The sequence below is a fragment of the Podarcis liolepis genome, assembly GCF_965112155.1.
Source record: "Podarcis liolepis genome assembly, chromosome: 15".
NCBI classification, from domain to species: Eukaryota; Metazoa; Chordata; class Lepidosauria; order Squamata; family Lacertidae; genus Podarcis; species Podarcis liolepis.
The window spans coordinates 42,510,192-42,528,119 of NC_139566.1; the positions used below are offsets into that span (position 1 = coordinate 42,510,192).

Sequence of the window (17,928 nt, forward strand, 5' to 3'; positions counted from 1 at the left end):
TCGGTTTTTGTGGGGAGGGCTAATTTCCAGATGTCTGGCAGGCGGGACGTGTCGTCACGCTTGTTCATGTTGTGAGGGTGTTTCTCTATCTCGATGGCTTCCATGATTATTCTCTTGTGGTGATGTTCCATGTTAAAGAGCAATTTGGAATCTGCAAAATTAATTTCGTGTCCTGTTTCTTTCATGTGTTGGAAAAGAGAGGAAGTTTTTTCTTCTTTTTTGACGGCATTCTTGTGTTCTGCGATACGTGCATTTATTCGTCTGTTTGTTTGTCCAATGTACGTGGCTGGGCAGACTTTGCAGGGTATTTCATAGACCCCTTGGTTTTCCAACTGGATTTTATCTTTGGGGTTTCTGAGGATATTGGCTATTTTTTGGTTGGTGCAAAAGGCTGTTTTGATATTGTGTTTATGGAGGATTTTGCTAATTTTATCTGTAGTGCCCTTGATATAAGGAAGGAGGGCCATGCCATTGTTTTCTTCTGTGTCTTGGTTTTTGGGGGGTGTTTCTTTTTGGATTAGCTTCGTAACTCTGTTTTGCTGGTATCCATTGGCGATTAACACATTTGAGAGATTCTGTAACTCAGTTGTCAAGTGGTCTTTGTCAGCCAGGCGTTTGGTTCTGGAGATGAGAGTCTTGGCTACGGAGTTTATTTGTGCAGGGTGGTGGTGTGATTGTGCATGTAAGTAGCGGTTGGTGTGTGTTTTTTTCCGGTAGATAGTGTGTCCTAGGGAGCCATCAGGTTTTTTGTAGATTAGGACGTCAAGGAAGGGAAGTTGGTTGTTGGCTTCTATTTCCATAGTGAATTGTATTTTGGGGTGTAGGCTGTTGAGATGTGTGAGGAAGCTATCTAGTTTTTCTTTCCCGTGTGGCCAAATTACAAAGGTGTCGTCAACATATCTGAGCCAAAGTTTGGGTTTGTGTTCTGACTTGTCTAAAGCATTGGTTTCAAAGTGTTCCATGTACAAATTTGCGATGACCGGTGAGAGGGGTGATCCCATAGGTGCTCCTTCTATCTGTTTGTATCTTTGTCCATTGTGGATGAAGTACGTGTTGGTTAGGCAGTGGTTGGTCAGGTCCAGGATGTATTCGGGGGGATTGTATTTGTTTTGAATGGCTGTCAAGGCTTCATTAATGGGCACTTGTGTGAAGAGAGATACAACATGTTGTATCTCTCTTCACACAAGTGCCCATTAATGAAGCCTTGACAGCCATTCAAAACAAATACAATCCCCCCGAATACATCCTGGACCTGACCAACCACTGCCTAACCAACACGTACTTCATCCACAATGGACAAAGATACAAACAGATAGAAGGAGCACCTATGGGATCACCCCTCTCACCGGTCATCGCAAATTTGTACATGGAACACTTTGAAACCAATGCTTTAGACAAGTCAGAACACAAACCCAAACTTTGGCTCAGATATGTTGACGACACCTTTGTAATTTGGCCACACGGGAAAGAAAAACTAGATAGCTTCCTCACACATCTCAACAGCCTACACCCCAAAATACAATTCACTATGGAAATAGAAGCCAACAACCAACTTCCCTTCCTTGACGTCCTAATCTACAAAAAACCTGATGGCTCCCTAGGACACACTATCTACCGGAAAAAAACACACACCAACCGCTACTTACATGCACAATCACACCACCACCCTGCACAAATAAACTCCGTAGCCAAGACTCTCATCTCCAGAACCAAACGCCTGGCTGACAAAGACCACTTGACAACTGAGTTACAGAATCTCTCAAATGTGTTAATCGCCAATGGATACCAGCAAAACAGAGTTACGAAGCTAATCCAAAAAGAAACACCCCCCAAAAACCAAGACACAGAAGAAAACAATGGCATGGCCCTCCTTCCTTATATCAAGGGCACTACAGATAAAATTAGCAAAATCCTCCATAAACACAATATCAAAACAGCCTTTTGCACCAACCAAAAAATAGCCAATATCCTCAGAAACCCCAAAGATAAAATCCAGTTGGAAAACCAAGGGGTCTATGAAATACCCTGCAAAGTCTGCCCAGCCACGTACATTGGACAAACAAACAGACGAATAAATGCACGTATCGCAGAACACAAGAATGCCGTCAAAAAAGAAGAAAAAACTTCCTCTCTTTTCCAACACATGAAAGAAACAGGACACGAAATTAATTTTGCAGATTCCAAATTGCTCTTTAACATGGAACATCACCACAAGAGAATAATCATGGAAGCCATCGAGATAGAGAAACACCCTCACAACATGAACAAGCGTGACGACACGTCCCGCCTGCCAGACATCTGGAAATTAGCCCTCCCCACAAAAACCGACACCAGAACCAGAGGCACACAGAACGCCATCACCAATCAACCACACCAGACCCAAACCCAGACCCTCTCCACAGATAAATTACAGACACCATCCAGTAGCCAAACCATAGTGGCACCTCCGGATGCTGCACCCCCCTGCAATCCCTACACAGATCTGGCTGGCACAGGGCACAAAACCACAGCTCGCCCCTATACACGAAGCCAAGCCAGAGCACAACTAAGTGCAGTACAGCCATCTTCTCAGAAAAACTCTTCACAAGCTCAAGAGGTCAAGACACGAAAGCTTTAGCAACTAATCCACACTTAATGACCCACCTAAGTGGTACTCAGAATATCACTCAAGAAATCACTCAAGATATCCCTCAAGTAATTAAGGAACAAAAGAAGAAAAGGCACACTAACCTGGGAACTTCCTCTCTGCCCAGAACGTTGGAGGCTATACACCACACCCCCTCAACAGTATTTATAGGAACTCAAACACTGAGATCCTGCTCTGTTCCAGTAACAAGAAGCCGAAAGCACCAGCCTGAGGATGACGAGTGAGACCTCGTCGAAACGTCGCCTAGACACCCCAACTCTTACACGGGAAGACACCCGAAGACACCAAAACCCATATATATATATATATATATATATATATATATATATATATATCTCAGTATATACATTTTGCTAAATAATAATAAAGAAGCAGGTTTTTCTAAGCCCAACACATTACAAAACCTTGTTTTACTGAGCCCAAAGGTCTCTAGGGTGTCAAATAGTTCTTTTTATTGGATAATATGGATCAAGCGTCTCAGGTGACTGATTTGGCCTGCCTTGCCATCTCCCTTCATGGCCTCTCAAAAAAAAAAAAAAAAAAAAAGCAGAAATCAGCAAAAAACATTTTGAATCCAGTCAGTAAGAAAGTACAGTGGTACCTCGGGTTACAGACGCTTCAGGTTACAGACTCCTCTAACACAGAAATAGTACCTCGGGTTAAGAACTTTGCTTCAGGATGAGAACAGAAATTGTGCGGTGGCGGCAGAGTGGCAGCGGGAGGCCCCATTAAGCTAAAGTGGTACCTCAGGTTAAGAACCATAGCTGTCAACTTACAGATATGAAAATAATGGACCAGCAGCCTCGAAAATAAGGGATCAGCAGCCAAAATAAGGGATCAACAATTACTTTGATAAAATACATATTTTGTTGCGTGCAAATGGCTTGAGCTACCGAAAAAGGAACACGTCAGGGGTGCCCCCTATCCCCCCTATTATTTATATCAGTCCTGGAGGTTTTGCTGAACATAATTAGGAGGGACCGGCAAATACAGGGGATCACGGTCGGAGTGAAACAATATAAACTGAAAGCATTTGCAGATGACTTAGTAATAACATTACAGGAGCCAGAATCTAGTACAAAAAGAGTTCTGGAGCTGATACAAGAATTTGGCCGGGTGGCAGGATTTAAGTTGAACAAACAAAAGACTAAAGTTTTGGGGAAAAACTTGACGCCTTTAGAAATAGAGGGGTTTCAGAAGGAAACAGAGTTAGTTGTGGTTAAGAAGGTGAAATACCTGGGGGTAAACTTGACGCCTAAAAATTTGAACTTGTTTAAGGACAACTATGAGAAATGTTGGTCAGAAGTTAAGAAAGATTTGGAAACATGGTCGAGACTGAAGCTTTCCTTGCTGGGCCGAATTGCTGCTGTTAAGATGAATGTTTTGCCAAAAATGTTGTTTCTATTTCAAACCTTGCAGGTCGTGGACAGAGTGGAATGTTTTGGAAAGTGGCAGAGGGATATCTCAAAGTTTGTCTGGCAGGGCAAAAAGCCCCGAATAAAGTTTAAAATACTAACTGATGCAAAAGAAAGAGGGGGGTTTGCCCTGCCAGACTTAAGGTTATACTACGAGGCGGCAGCCTTCTGCTGGTTGAAAGATTGGATTTTATTAGAGAATGCAGATGTCCTAGACCTGGAAGGTTTTAACAATTCGTTAGGATGGCATGCTTATCTGTGGTACGGCAAGGCAAAAACACATGGAATGTTCAAAAACCATATTGTCAGGAAAGCAATTTTTATGGTCTGGCTGAAATACAAAGACTTACTTGAAAGTAAGACTCCGAGGTGGTTATCACCAGTGGAGGCTAAGGCGTGGAAAAAACCCAATATGGAGACCGGTTGGCCGAAATATTGGGAACTAATAGAAAAAGTTGGTGACAATTGGAGGTTGCGGAGCTTTGAAAATTTAAAAGATAAGGTGCAAGATTGGTTCCATTATGCCAAAATTAACGAGGTTGTTAAGTTGGATAAAAAAATAGGATTCCAGGTGGAAAAATCGAAACTTGAGACAGAGTTGTTAGAACCAAAGACCAAGGTTTTATCGAGAATGTATAACTTGCTGCTTAAGTGGAATACACAGGATGAGACAGTTAAATCAGCCATGATAAAGTGGGCTCAAGACATTGGTCACAACATTATGTCTGAAGACTGGGAAAGGTTATGGATCACCGGTATGAAATTTACGGCATGTAATGCCTTGAAAGAAAACATTATGAAAATGGTATACAGGTGGTACATGACCCCAGTCAAGCTTGCTAAGATATACCATTTGTCTGATAACAAATGTTGGAAGTGCAAGGAGGCTGAAGGAACATTCTTTCACCTTTGGTGGACTTGCCCAAGAGTGAAGGCCTTCTGGGAAATGATCTACAACGAGTTAAAAAAGGTGTTTAAGTACACCTTCCCTAAAAAACCGGAGGCCTTCCTCTTGGGTATGGTCGGCCAAAAGGTCTTAAAGAAGGATAGAACGTTTTTTATGTATGCTACCACTGCAGCAAGAATTCTGATCGCTAAACATTGGAAGACTCAAGATTTACCCACGCTGGAAGAGTGGCAAACGCAACTGATTGACTATATGGAGTTGGCCGAAATGACTGCCAGAATCCGAGACCTGGGAGAAGAAGCAATGGAGGAGGACTGGAAAAAATTTAAGAATTATTTGCAAAAACTTTATAAGTTATATGAACTATAAAATGACGCATAATTTGAAATGCTAGCCTCAGCAATGAGAGTGCAATATTTATGAAATTGGATAACAATATTGAAGGGATCAAAGTTTAAATGTTAAAAAGGATAATACATTCTGTTTTTAGATTAAATAGACAATAAGGGATTTAAACTTAAATTGCAATCGAAAGTACCAAAGAAACACATGAAACAAGGTTACAATTTGCTGATAAATTTATTGTTGGGAATGCTTTGTGCGGGAGATGTGGGGAAGTTCGATGGAAAGTTGGAATAAGTTGTTGAAGGGTTCTCTTTATTTTCTTTCACATTTTTCTTTCTCTTTTTCTTCTTTTGTTCTCTGTCTGTATCTGAAAAAATGTAATAAAAACTATTTAAAAAAAAAACAAAAAAAACAAATGGCTTGAGATACCTATGAGGTCCATAAATTACCATATAGCATCTATTCAACACAAAAAACAGCCACAATTTGTTGTGGACAAAGGACAGCTGGACATAGAAAGGGCCCCGTTACCTTCAGGAGCTTATTTAAGGGACATCATCAATAAGGGACAGCAGCGGGACATGGCGCTGGGATAAGGGACTGTCCCGCCAAATAAGGGACGCTTGACAGCTATGTTAAGAACAGTTTCAGGTTAAGAACGGACCTCCAGAACAAATTAAGTTCTTAACCCGAGGTACCACTGTACAATTCCTTTTTGGGGGGGGGGGTAAAGAAAAAAAATGGTTATATTTACAAGCAGCAGTACAATACATGTCCTATCCATGATTAAACAATACAGTGGCACCTCAGGTTAAGTACTTAATTTGTTCCAGAGGTCCGTTCTTAACCTGAAACTGTTCTTAACCTGAAGCACCACTTTAGCTAATGGGGCCTCCCGCTGCTGCTGCACGATTTCTGTTCTCATCCTGAAGCAAAGTTCTTAACCCAAGGTACTATTTCTGGCTTAGCGGAGTCTGTAACCTGAAGCGTCTGTAACCCGAGGTACCACTGTACATAGCAGTCCAGTCCGTATTCTGTTGCTTACAGTCATGACAATGAGGAGGAGGCAGTTTTTAAACCACATTCAGCTTTGGAAATGGTTTCCGAATCCCAATATCCTGTATCAGGCAATTGAATTGCAGAGTTGAAAGAGACCCTGAGGGTCAATGAGTCCAACCCCCAGGAGATTGACAGAAGTCAAGTGTGGCTGCATATACACTGCAGGCAGCCCTCTGTTTCCACAGGGCACCACACACAATGAAATCAAGTATAATGGGAATGCACTGAAAAAGCCTGCAGACCCCCCCCCCTGTTCTGCCCCCCCCCTTCAGTGATGTTTCAGTCATGTATTTATGGCATTTCCAGGTCACTTCTGAGTTCAGTGTGATGTGCCTATACTCGGTCATGCACATATTGAACACACGTAAACGGAGCTGCCTGTATATCTTTCTTTTCTTTTTTTTAATAAGTTTTTATTGTTAAAATAGTTCATAATTAATACACATATACGAGCATACAAACAAACATTTCATACAATCCTTAAAAGTGTTCAAACATACTTACATTAAATCCCACAAATAATTCCTTTCCCCATCACCATCCACCACCCCTCACCCCACCTTTGTGTTTGACTTCCAATCCACTCAATTACAATTTCTTTCCACTTCTATTACTTTCTTTCACACACCTTTAGCCTAATTTCATACTTGTTTTTCTATTACACATTGTTATCCATCTTATTTGATATTTCAGCATTTTGAAATGGAACTTGTTTATTCTAATAGGAGTTCTGATTTTTCGATATGATTTTGCAAGTATCTTTTAAACACCTTCCAGTCCCTATCTATCTTTTCTTTTGAAATCCTTCCAATTTCTTCCATTAGGAGCTGCCTGTATATCTTTCAGACACATTTAAACGACATTATAGGGTTGCTAGAAGTGTAACCCTGTGGTAAACTGCACTGCCCAAAATTCTTTCAGAGAAAGAATGTGCTTCAAATGTGAATTAAAAGTGTAAGCACTGGTTGTTCTCATGAATATGATGGGCCAATTACTTTCTCTGCCCTTCAACTTCCCTTCAACATCCCAGATTTTCTTTTGAGGGAGGTAGAAGCCATGACTATTAAAAGTAATATAAGAGTGCCATAAATGTATGGTATGGATGTGACCGTAGTGCTTTGTATGCGATCTTAGCTCTTTGCAGGTGGAAAAGCAGCAGAAGTATCTACACCCTTTGTTAAGTAAGTAATACTGTGGTTATATTTATTTCTATGTGTAATAATTATTTTAGTTCTCTAACACTAAAAAACTTTGTTATTATTTTCAGAAAAGCTTTAAACTGAACGCTTTAAATATGGGTGTTTGGGGTTTTTGATATGTAATGTGTACACACTGTATGAAATCATGAAGTTAGTTTTTTATGCTATTAAGAGTGCTATAAATGTGGTTGCAACCGCTTTGCACGTGCGTGTGTTTGTATGAGAAGCAAGTGCCTTGCTGAACTCTAGGCAAATGTGGATGGTTATGCAGAATGCCTACGGGTGAAATCATTAAGTTTATTTTATTTTTTTATGATATGGGTCATAAATGCACGGGGGGGGTGGTGGTTTTGAGAAACAAGCACGTGTGCTGAGTAACCTTCTTGCCAAGGGAGCCCCCGCGTCACGGGACCGCCCTGCTTGCGCCCCCGCCCGCATCCCTGTGGCAACCCTGCTCCCTCCTCCCTTAGCTCCACCTCTCCCGCTGGTCTTTGATTGGGTCCTCGGGAGCTTCGCCCTCAAGGCGGACAGGATTTGGCCTCTGCTCGAAACTTTCAAAGGAGGAAGGAAGTGGCTGGAGTTTGCAACAGGCAACTCCTTGCGATCCGGAGCCCCCTTCCTCCTCTCGCGCAGTTGGATCTCCCAGGTGCATCCCGTCAGTTGGGCATGCAAGCTGAGCAGCACCAGAAGGAGGAGGAGGAGCAGGAGGAGGAAGATGAGGAGCAGGAAGGCAGTGGGGGGCCAGACAGCGCTTTCGAGAAAAGCCCCTTCCAACTGACTGCTGAGGATGTCTATGACATCTCCTACGTCCTGGGCAGGGAGCTGCACAAGCTCAGCAGCGAGCCGCGCGTGGCCGTGCCCTCCAAGGTGGCCCAGCTGCAGTTCAAGATCGTCAGCATCCTGGAGATGCTGGAGGCGCTGGTGAATGAGACCAACCTGACGGTGGAAGCCCTGAAGATGGAGAGAGACAGCTTGAGAAGAGAGGTGGAGGGGCTCCGGGAGCAGGCAGCCAGCGGAAGCACAAAAGAGGTCTGTCCAAAGTTGGGACTGAGTCGTTGTTGTAATTTATTGCACTTATATCCCACCTTTCCCCCCCAAGGACCTCGAGGTGGTCACACAGTTCTTCCCCTTCTTCATTTCATCCCCACGACAAAACCCTGAGAGGTAATTTAGGTGAGAGAGAGGCAGAGAGTGCAACTGGCCCGGGGTCACCCAATGAGCGTCATAGCTGAGTGGGGATTCAAACCGTGTCTCCCATGATCCAGTCAGACACTCTCTCCACCACACAACACTATGAGATGTGCAGGGCCAGAGCTCAGGGGGTAGAGCACCTGTTTTGCAGGGATAAGGGCTCCCTAGCAACTCCAGGCAGGCTGGGAGAGTCTTCAGCAGCTAGAGGGACCCAGGGTCTGGCTTGGTATGAGGCAACTCCTTAGGTTCCCATTACAATTATTATTATTACTGTTATATATTTATTTATACTCTGCCTTTTCCCTTGATGGGACTCATTATCACCATCATCATCAGTCTGGAGATGCAAGAGATGTCTTTGCCTGGGTCTGGCACCATTCGGACAGGAAGCTGTCTGCAGGCATCATATCGTATCAGTCATGCAAGTGTTGGAATGAGTTACTCACAGGGGGAAAAGGAAGGAGCGTCATGTCTGCACAAAGCCAGGCAGTTCTTTCCAGTGTCCCACAGCTGAGTGAAGAAAAGAGAACTGACCAGCCAAGCCAGCATTCTGCACCTAGCCAAATATGCATCTGGGAAGGTTAAAAAAAAGAAAAGGATAAAGGACCCCTGGAAAGCTAAGTCCAGTCAAAGGCAACTATGGGATTGCAGTGCTCATCTCACTATCAGGCCGAGGGAGCCGGGGTTTGTTTGCAGACAGCTTTCTGGGTCATGTGACTAAACCGCTTCTGGTGCAACGGAACATCGTGACAGAAACCAGAGCTCACAGAAACACCGTTTACCTTCCTGCCACAGCAGTACTTATTTATCTACTTGCACTTGCATGCTTTTGATCTGCTAGGTTGGCAGGAGCTGGGACAGAGCAACAGGAGCTCACTCCACTGCGGGGATTCGAACTGCCGACCTTCCAATCAACAAGCCCAAGAGGCTCAGTGGTTTAGAGCACAGCGCCACCCACATCCTGCACCTAGCCAGATATGCCTCTGTGAAGATTGCAATGTGGCAACCTTCTCCCCTGTTTGCAGTGTCATAGCTCCATGGCAGATCACATGCAAGAGTAGAAGTGAAAATTATGCACATGGTTGAAATTTATTACATTTTTATCCCACCCTTCCTCCAAGCTCAGGGTGATGTCCACTGAGGACTGGGAATCTGTGACACACACACACCTTCCAGACAGGGCCGATGAGAGGGAGCCAGACTTTCTTGCATACGTTTTATCTGATTCTCAACAAAATGTATGTTTCATGTGCAATGCACACAGAATTCTGAATTACAGCTTGCAGACTTGTGCCGTGAACTGAGCATTTCCAACTCTGTATGATTGTTTGCGTCTGTGCTTTGATGGTGTAATGCTGCAGTCTCATCTTTTGAAGTGCAGCTGCAGTTGTGCATTTTTGTAAGAGAACACTGTGTGAATGCAACAAACTCGTTGCATGACGCACAGTTTGCTGTGTTACACATGGAAGTTTAATGTTTAGAGTGTGTGGTTAGTTTGGTAGCAATCGTGTGGGTGTTTGCATAATTGATATTAGTCATTAGGATCTTAAGATTCTCATCAGGTATGAATGTTAACATATTTATCATTACCATAAAAATGAGACCACACATTTATTTTAGATGCTGTGCATAGATTTTTAGCCAGTCTGCCCTTGCTGGTGCCCTGCTTCCACATGCTCTTGGCCTACAACACCCAACCTCCCCAACCATTGACTATGCGGGCTGAAGCTGATGGGAGTTGGAGGCCAACATTGAGAAGACCGCAGGTTCCCCATCTCTGGCATACATCAAATCTCTTGCACTTTTTCTTCACAACAGCCTTGTGAGGTTGACTAGGCTGAGAGGGAGTGCTTGGCCAGAGGAAAGTGCTTTATACCAAATCAGATTATCGATCTACCTAGTTGTCTACAATGACTGCCAGTGGCTATCCAACATCCCAGAGGGTTTTTCCAGCCCTGCCTAGAGATGCATTCCTGGTCCTAGTCTGAAACTACGTGCTTGTGAATTTTTTTGAAGTCCTACAAGAGAAAGTGATTTACACAAGTTTTACACTTTGCAATCAGTCCTAGAAGGAAAATTATTATTATTCCTGTTTTACAAAAATTCACGGAGGGGAAAAGAGGAAATAAAAATGGGAAAAATAAGGAAAAAACAAAGTGTTGGACTGGAACCTGGGACACCCAGGCTCAAATCCCCACTCAGCCTTGAAACTCACTGGGTGAACTTGGGTGTCTCCATCTAGTCTGCTCCACAGGGTTGTTCTGAAGGTAAAAAGAGGAGAACTTAAGCTCCTTGGAGTGATGAAAAAGTGGGATATAAATGTAATAACACAGCAGCGCAGAAGTCAGAAGATAAGTGACTATCCAAAGGCCACCCAGGGGTGCATGGCAAAGCTGGAATTTGAACTCAGTTCTCTCCTAGCTTTCAAATTCAAACAGCTGACCTGTGTTTTTATATGCTGCAGTGTGTACATCGTTCTTTATTGTAAGCATCCTGGCCCTTGCCAAGCTATAGGAATGGAGCATTAAATACCTGATTTTTTTCTTTAAGTCTCATATGGTCTTGCAAGTAGGATCTGCGACAGAATGTTGAAGTGTATCCCCCTTGCCTCCTAGCAGCAGCAGTGCTGTTCAGGATTCTGGCCAGCTGTGCCCTCCTCCTGGAAGAAGCTCAAAGGGACCACAGGGTTAAGGTGGCAGCGTTTCCGATGTTTTAGTTTAGAGAAAAGGCGAGTAAGGCAACAGGATAGAAGTTCATAAAATTATGCATGGCATTGAGAAAGTGGATGGTGAAAAGTTTTTCTCCCTCTCTTATAAGAGCCAGTGTGGTGTAGTGGTTAAGAGTTGTGGACTTGTAATCTGGGGGACCGGGTTCGCGTCCCCGCTCCTCCACATGCAGCTGCTGGGTGACCTTGGGCCAGTCACACTTCTCTGAAGTCTCTCAGCCTCACTCACCTCACAGGGTGTTTGTTGTGGGGGAGGAAGGGAAAGGAGAATGTTAGCCGCTTTGAGACGCCTTCGGGTAGTGATAAAGCAGGATATCAAATCCAAACTCTTCTCTTCTTCTTCTTCTTCTTCTTCTTCTTCTTCTTCTTCTTCATAAGACTGGAATTCATGGGCATCTCATGAAGCCGCATGTTGGAAGATTTAGGGCAGATAAAAGAAAGTACCGGTACCTCTTTGCTCCCCCAGGAGACAGTGATGGCACCAACCTGGATAGCTTCAACAGAGGATTAGACAAATCCATGGAGGAGAAGGCCAGCAATGGCTGCTAGCCACAGTGCCTCAGCTGTGCCTCCGTGGTTTGAGGCAGCAATGCTTCTGAATACTAGCTGGAGGAGAGAGGGCTGATGGGCTCGTGTTCTGGTCTTCCATGGGCACCTGGTTGGTCGCCATGAGAACAGGAGGCTGGACTAGCTGGACCATTGGCCTGATCCAGCAGACTCTTCTTATGTTCTGATTCCCTCCATTTTTCCATTTTTTATTTTACAACTGGCATTCCCACTTTACTGAGTGTGCTCAGATCTTGGAGGTGGTGGTGAAGATTACAGTGGTGCCTCGCAAGACGAAAAGAATCCGTTCTGTGATTCTCTTCGTCTAGCGGTTTTTTCGTCTTGCGAAGCAAGTCCATTGACGGATTAGCGCTATTAGCGGCTTTTAGCGTCTTATCTGCTGATTGGATCAGCTGATTAGCGGCTTAGCGGCTTAGAAAAAGGGTGGGGAAAGGGAAAAAAACCAGCAGGAACTCGCAAGACATTGTCGTCTTGCGATGCAAGCCCATAGGAAATTCATTTTGCGAAGCACCTCCAAAACAGAAAACTCTTTCGTCTAGCGAGTTTTCCGTCTTGCGAGGCATTCGTCTTGCAGGGCACCACTGTATCTTGTGCACCTAAATGTCAGGGATCTCCTCGACCCCGCCCATGCCTTGCTCTTGTTTCTCCGTGGGCCTCTTTTTTTCGTTTTGTAAAATTTATATCTCACTTGATTGTAGGGGGGGAAACCATCAAAGCAGTTTACAAAAAAGATAAACCAATAAAAATTATCACTAAGAAAATTACAACCATAAATTATAGAAAATTAAAACCACAATTAAATAGACTAACTCAGATTAAAACTCTGTGTTAAATTTTCTAAACATCTGGGTTAGCTTCTCTAGATAAGAGTGTCTTTAGTGGCTACTGTAAGGAATACAGTAAAGTCACCTGCCTGATATCAATAGGCAGGGAGTTTGAAAGTGTCGTTGCTGTCACACTAAATGATTGAGTTCCTACAGATGTGGTTCAGGTATTATGTGGCGCCTGTAAAAGTGCCAATTCTGCTGATCGAAGTGGTCAAGCAGGCGCAGGTGCTGCCATTTTGTTTGGCTCCATTTCTGTTGGCCTGCACCGCTTGAGTTTTGCTGTTGTCCTGCCTTGTAGGTAAACCTTGGCCCCAACAAGATGATCATAGACCTCACGGACGCAAACCGCCCGCGATTCACGCTGCAGGAGCTGAGGGAGGTGCTTCAGGAACGCAACCAGCTGAAGGCCCAGCTGCTGGTGGCCCAGGAGGAGCTGCAGTGCTACAAAAGGTAAGCTGCTAGGTTATGGCTTTTTTAAGGCAGCCCTTTGGAACGTCAAATACGTTTTTCCTGCTGGAATGCAGACTTACTGTACTGGACTGTGCAATTATTTGCAGTTTGTGAGCAGCTGAGGAATTAAGCTGTGCAGCTCTGATTTAGACACTGGGTAACACACATCCATGTGTTTATTGCTTGACTGATAGTGGCCCTCTAATTTCATGGGATGGGGCTGGCTGGAAAGGAAAAATAGGGAAGATCATAAACAGATGGAGAAGTGGAAGACAGGGCGGCAGAAATGGACAGAGAAATGGACAGAGGAGTAGAGGGAGCCCTCAGCAAGTGAGAGTTTCAGGATTCTAGTAAGTGTGATCTGTCCCTCTTCCAGCAGCCTACTGGGCTGGGTTGCAGCGATGGAGAGAGTGATAAGGATGAGTGGGAGAGGTTCTATGTGAATGTGTGCATGAGAGAGAGAGAGACAAAGTTGTGTCAGAGAGAGAGAGAATATCTTGGTTCAAACAGAAATGGAAGTAGGGAGTGGGCTTCCAATATCAATGTTCCCTTCTTTGAAACAAAAAATTAGAAGCGGTCTTAAGATGGAAAATAGATTTACATAAACCATGTTTAACTCTTGGAAGGCAAAAGCAGATGTGTTAATAGAATCATGGAATTGTAGAGTAACTTGGAAGGGATCCCGTGGGTCCTCTAGTCCAGTGTTTCCCAACCGGTGTTCCGCGGCACACTACTGTGCCGTGAGACATCGGCTGGTGTGCCGTGGGAGGGAGGCGGGCGAGAGGCGGCGGCGGCGAGGATCCGGCGGGGGTGGGGGGAGCGGGGGCCGTCGCGCGCAACCGAACTCACTTGGCGCGCTGCCGGCTTGTCCTCCTTCAACCCGGGTCGGGCCAGGCCTGCTCACGTCCCCGGATCCCCTAGCAGCAGCCGCACGCTCTCCAAAAGTGCAACGCTGCGCGCAACCGCTCGGCCAGCTGGTGCTCTGCGACTCCGCCCTTTCCCCTCCCAGCGCCGGAGGGTTCGCGCGACCGCAGCTGTTCCCTTTCGCAGCGCGCGGGAAACAATTCCAGGCCGATTGCCTTGTGCCGAAAAGCACCGCCTCTCCTTCCAGCTCAGGCCCGGGCCGCCGGCTCCCCGAATGACGTCACGGGGGCGGGGCTTTAATGGTGGTGTGCCGCGAGATTTTTTTCCGGTAAACAGGTGTGCCGTTGCCCAAAAACGTTTGGGAAACACTGCTCTAGTCCAACTGCCTGCAAGGTAAGAAACTCAGCTAGATCATACATGACAGGTGACCATCCAACCTCTGCTTAAAAACCTCCAAGGAAAGAGAATCCACCATCTGTCATGGGAGTCTGTTCCACTATCAAACCCCTTTTCCTGTCAGAAAGATCTTCCTGATGTTCAGTGACCTGTGATTCCTTTGGCTTTCCACCCACTTTGAAGTAATATTAGTTGTGTGTATGATGTGGGGGGTTCTTTACTGCTAATGTCAGTTCAACAATAATGATGTTTCACTGACCAGAGAGAACAACTCTCATCCTTTGTAAAATCAGTGCAGGGGAGAAGGGTTTAACTTCTTAAGATCGATGTATGTTCTTTAGACTCTTTAAAATATCAGTGAAAACAAGGCTTAGGGGAAGAAATAGTCAGATCAGTGGACTAGACTGTGGATGAAGCCTCCTTTCAGATCAGTTTCAGTGAGGAACTTGAAACTGATTTTGAAATGAATACATAGGTGGTACTTGACCCCTAGAAACGTAGCAGTGATGATCATCACTGAATTGTTAGAGAGGCTGCTGTTCTTGGGTACTTATTTCCATGTATGGTGGGGCTGCCCTAAGGTAAAAGTATTTTGGTCATTATGTTTTGCTGAAATGACTATAATAACACAGAAATAAATTGAGGTAGCACCAGTGTTTCTTAAACTGAATATTTTTACAGACGATAACAGACCTACACAGTAATGAACTTGTTGGACATATGTTACAAGCTGCAAGGATTGTTAGGATTGTTAGTTAGGTATTGGAAAGAACTTTCCAGTGCTGTGCTGTCAAAATTGATATTGAGCGGTACAGGAGACAGTATTCACATGTCATGTCGAAGTTTAAAGCTCCTGAGCTAAGTTGGCAAAATTATTTAAGGTGGTGAGGGGAGCGGGAAGTCATGTGCCGTATTAGCCCAAATATAAGCCACACCTTTAAAATTGGGGGGGAGGGGAACCCAAATATAAGCTGCTCCCTTCCTCGCTTCTCATGACTGCATGGGGGGGGGGGGGAGGACGCTGCGTTGCCGGCGACCTTTCCACTTCCTCACTCTCTCCCTTCCTGGCCTTGGAGGAGAAGATGGGGGGCTATGCTGGAGCTGTTTGCCCCACACACCTGGCTGCATACCGTAAAGCCACAAATATAAGCCACACTTTAATTTTTCACAGTCGGAATTTGGGGGGAAAGTGAAGCTTATATTCCAGCCAATACAGTAGTTTAAAATATGCTTTCAATGTATGGTGCGCCTGTGACTAGTTTCGTGCTTAATGATTACAAAAGGGTATATGACGTCCACATGTCATGTTAGAAGGGGCACAATCCCCTCTCTTTTTCTCTCAGTGGCCTTGTTCCAGAGAAGCAAGACTGGGGTGATCCCTTGCAGAAGGCTCCGACTGTGGGAACCACTTCAGAGTCGTGTCAAAGAAGGGAAGAAAAGACCACCATCAAGCGATTGTGAGTTCTGCTGCTGTAGTTGTGGGCCAGGGGCAGGAAAGAAAACCTAGGCAGTCCTGTTGGTCTAGTTATTACCAGGGGAAGCTGAAATCTACTTTCAAGGTAACACCATTATTAGAATCAGCTAAAACAGGCATGGAGAACCAGTTGTTGCACTACAATTCCCATCATCACTGACTCCTGGCCTTGCTGGCTGGGGCTGATGGGAGCCGTAGTCCAACATTCATCTGAAGGGTCACAGCTCCCTCAGCCTCACTTTGGCTGCACACGTCTCTTCCCAGCAGGGAAATGGGCCTGTGCAGCCAGCACAGAATGGAACCCACCTCCCACTCATCAGCTGGGGCCACTCCATCAGTGATGTCAGCTGATTGACAGGTGACTCTGCTTGTTGAAAAAAAAATGGACTTGTGGGCCAAATATGTTGTCAGGGTTGCTTCCAGATCCTAGCTCACAGAGGATCACGCTAGCCAGCGATCATTAAATAAAAGTCTTTATTGAGTTACAGTTTCCATTCTCAAGCTGCTGCGTGCAACTCTACGTCTTATGCTTAGATCGGCGAAGCTCCGTCTGAGTCTCCGCCCCTTGTGCACCAACTTAATATCCTAGCCCTGCTCCACCTTTTCCGCCTGACTGTTCTTCTCTGGGTCCCTCTGCCCCCCGGGGTCTCTTCCTTCCGGGATTCTTCTGACGCTGACCCCCCGGACCCTCCTGTCTCCTTGCGCCGGGCTTTAGGACCTGGCTCCCTTTCCGGGCTGCCTACTGTGCCACCTTCCTGTGTATTTGAACTTGGCGCGCGCGCCCAACCTTCCACCTTCCGTCTAACCGTCTCTTCGCTCCCCGATGGAGGTGTGGCCACTCCTGACTCGTGCCCTCCCTCCTGTTGTGAGCTGCCAGCGCTTGATCCCTGGCGCCCTTCCTCTTCCCTGCTCTCTGGCGGTGACGCTGGTCCCGATTTCCAACTGCTCCCCTCTGAGTCCCCTCTGGCTCTATCTTCCTGGGGTGTCCCCCTAGTCTCCCCCCTTGCCCTGGCTACTGGTGCTCCTTTCTGTGAATCTTCTGATTCACTGGAAAGACTCGGAGATCTCGGGTCGTCGTCATCACTCATCTTTTCTTCTGCCTCCTCCCCCTCGCTCTCTGTTTCCTCCCTAGCCCTCGCCTCTGCTCCTGAACCCCTGACATATGTCCTCCGTGGTGCGCCACGTTTGGCCTATCGCCCTCCTGCAGTAATTCACCTTCCGTTGCACAGTCTGGGCTCTAGTTCTGTGTGGCAAAGCATCTGCTTTGCAAGCAAAAGGTCCCGGGTTCAATCCCAGCATCTCTAGGTCAGGCTGGGGGCATGAAGAGCCAGTCAGTAGACAATACTAATCTATATAAGCCAATGATTGGAATTGGTAGTCTCTACTACAATCATAGGGTTACATGTCCCTACTCCCCCCATTGAACGGGGTGACAGTGGGTCACTGGCCTTGGCATGTGCCCCACTGTACCTACCTGTGATGGTGGCCCTGGCCTTAGTTGTTGCCTCACTGCACTTGGGTACCGCATCCTCACTCACCATCTATTCCTCCTTCCAAATGCAGGTTTGCTTTTAAAAAGCTTTGAAGAGGAGCCTCCCTTGTTGAGCTTTGAAGGCTGCATGGGAGACAACACCTGGAGCAAAAACTCAAGGACTGCACTAGTTGAAGGCTGTGCTGGTTGTTTACTGCAGCAGCAGGAAGGTTGGGGCACTGTGTTTCTGTGCAAAGTTAGCATCCCTTTCCCAAGTTCCTTGTTGCTACAAAACGTTTCTCACCCATATTATGGGTGCAGCCGTCCTACGGGAAAGGCTTGTATGCCTGCAAAGAGCGGAATAAATTGGTACACACCTTTGTTTCTTTAA

The 17,928-nt window shown here is 45.6% G+C and overlaps 1 protein-coding gene and 1 long non-coding RNA gene across 3 annotated transcripts; one reads left to right on the forward strand and one right to left on the reverse strand.

Annotated features, from left to right (window-relative positions):
* Positions 1–6,026: 6,026 nt before the first annotated feature.
* Positions 6,027–7,552, reverse strand: LOC310693995. The gene is made up of 2 exons (XR_014519463.1): positions 7,205–7,552; positions 6,027–6,751 (listed from the first exon to the last, which is right to left on the reverse strand). It is a non-coding gene; the product is annotated as an uncharacterized lncRNA (long non-coding RNA).
* A 435-nt stretch (positions 7,553–7,987) lies between these two features.
* On the forward strand, positions 7,988–17,928 carry RILPL2 (Rab interacting lysosomal protein like 2; the record flags this gene model as incomplete). 2 transcript variants are annotated; one of them, XM_083476516.1, is made up of 4 exons in its annotated part: positions 7,996–8,601; positions 13,181–13,332; positions 15,936–16,049; positions 17,630–17,928. In XM_083476516.1, exons 1-4 carry the CDS (start codon positions 8,239–8,241, stop codon positions 17,649–17,651), a joined length of 651 nt encoding a protein of 216 aa, XP_083332642.1. In that variant the 5' UTR covers positions 7,996–8,238. The 2 variants fall into 2 exon arrangements, with proteins under 2 accessions (XP_083332643.1, XP_083332642.1); XM_083476517.1 differs by lacking the exon at positions 17,630–17,928 and having other exon boundaries at positions 7,988–8,601; positions 15,936–16,053.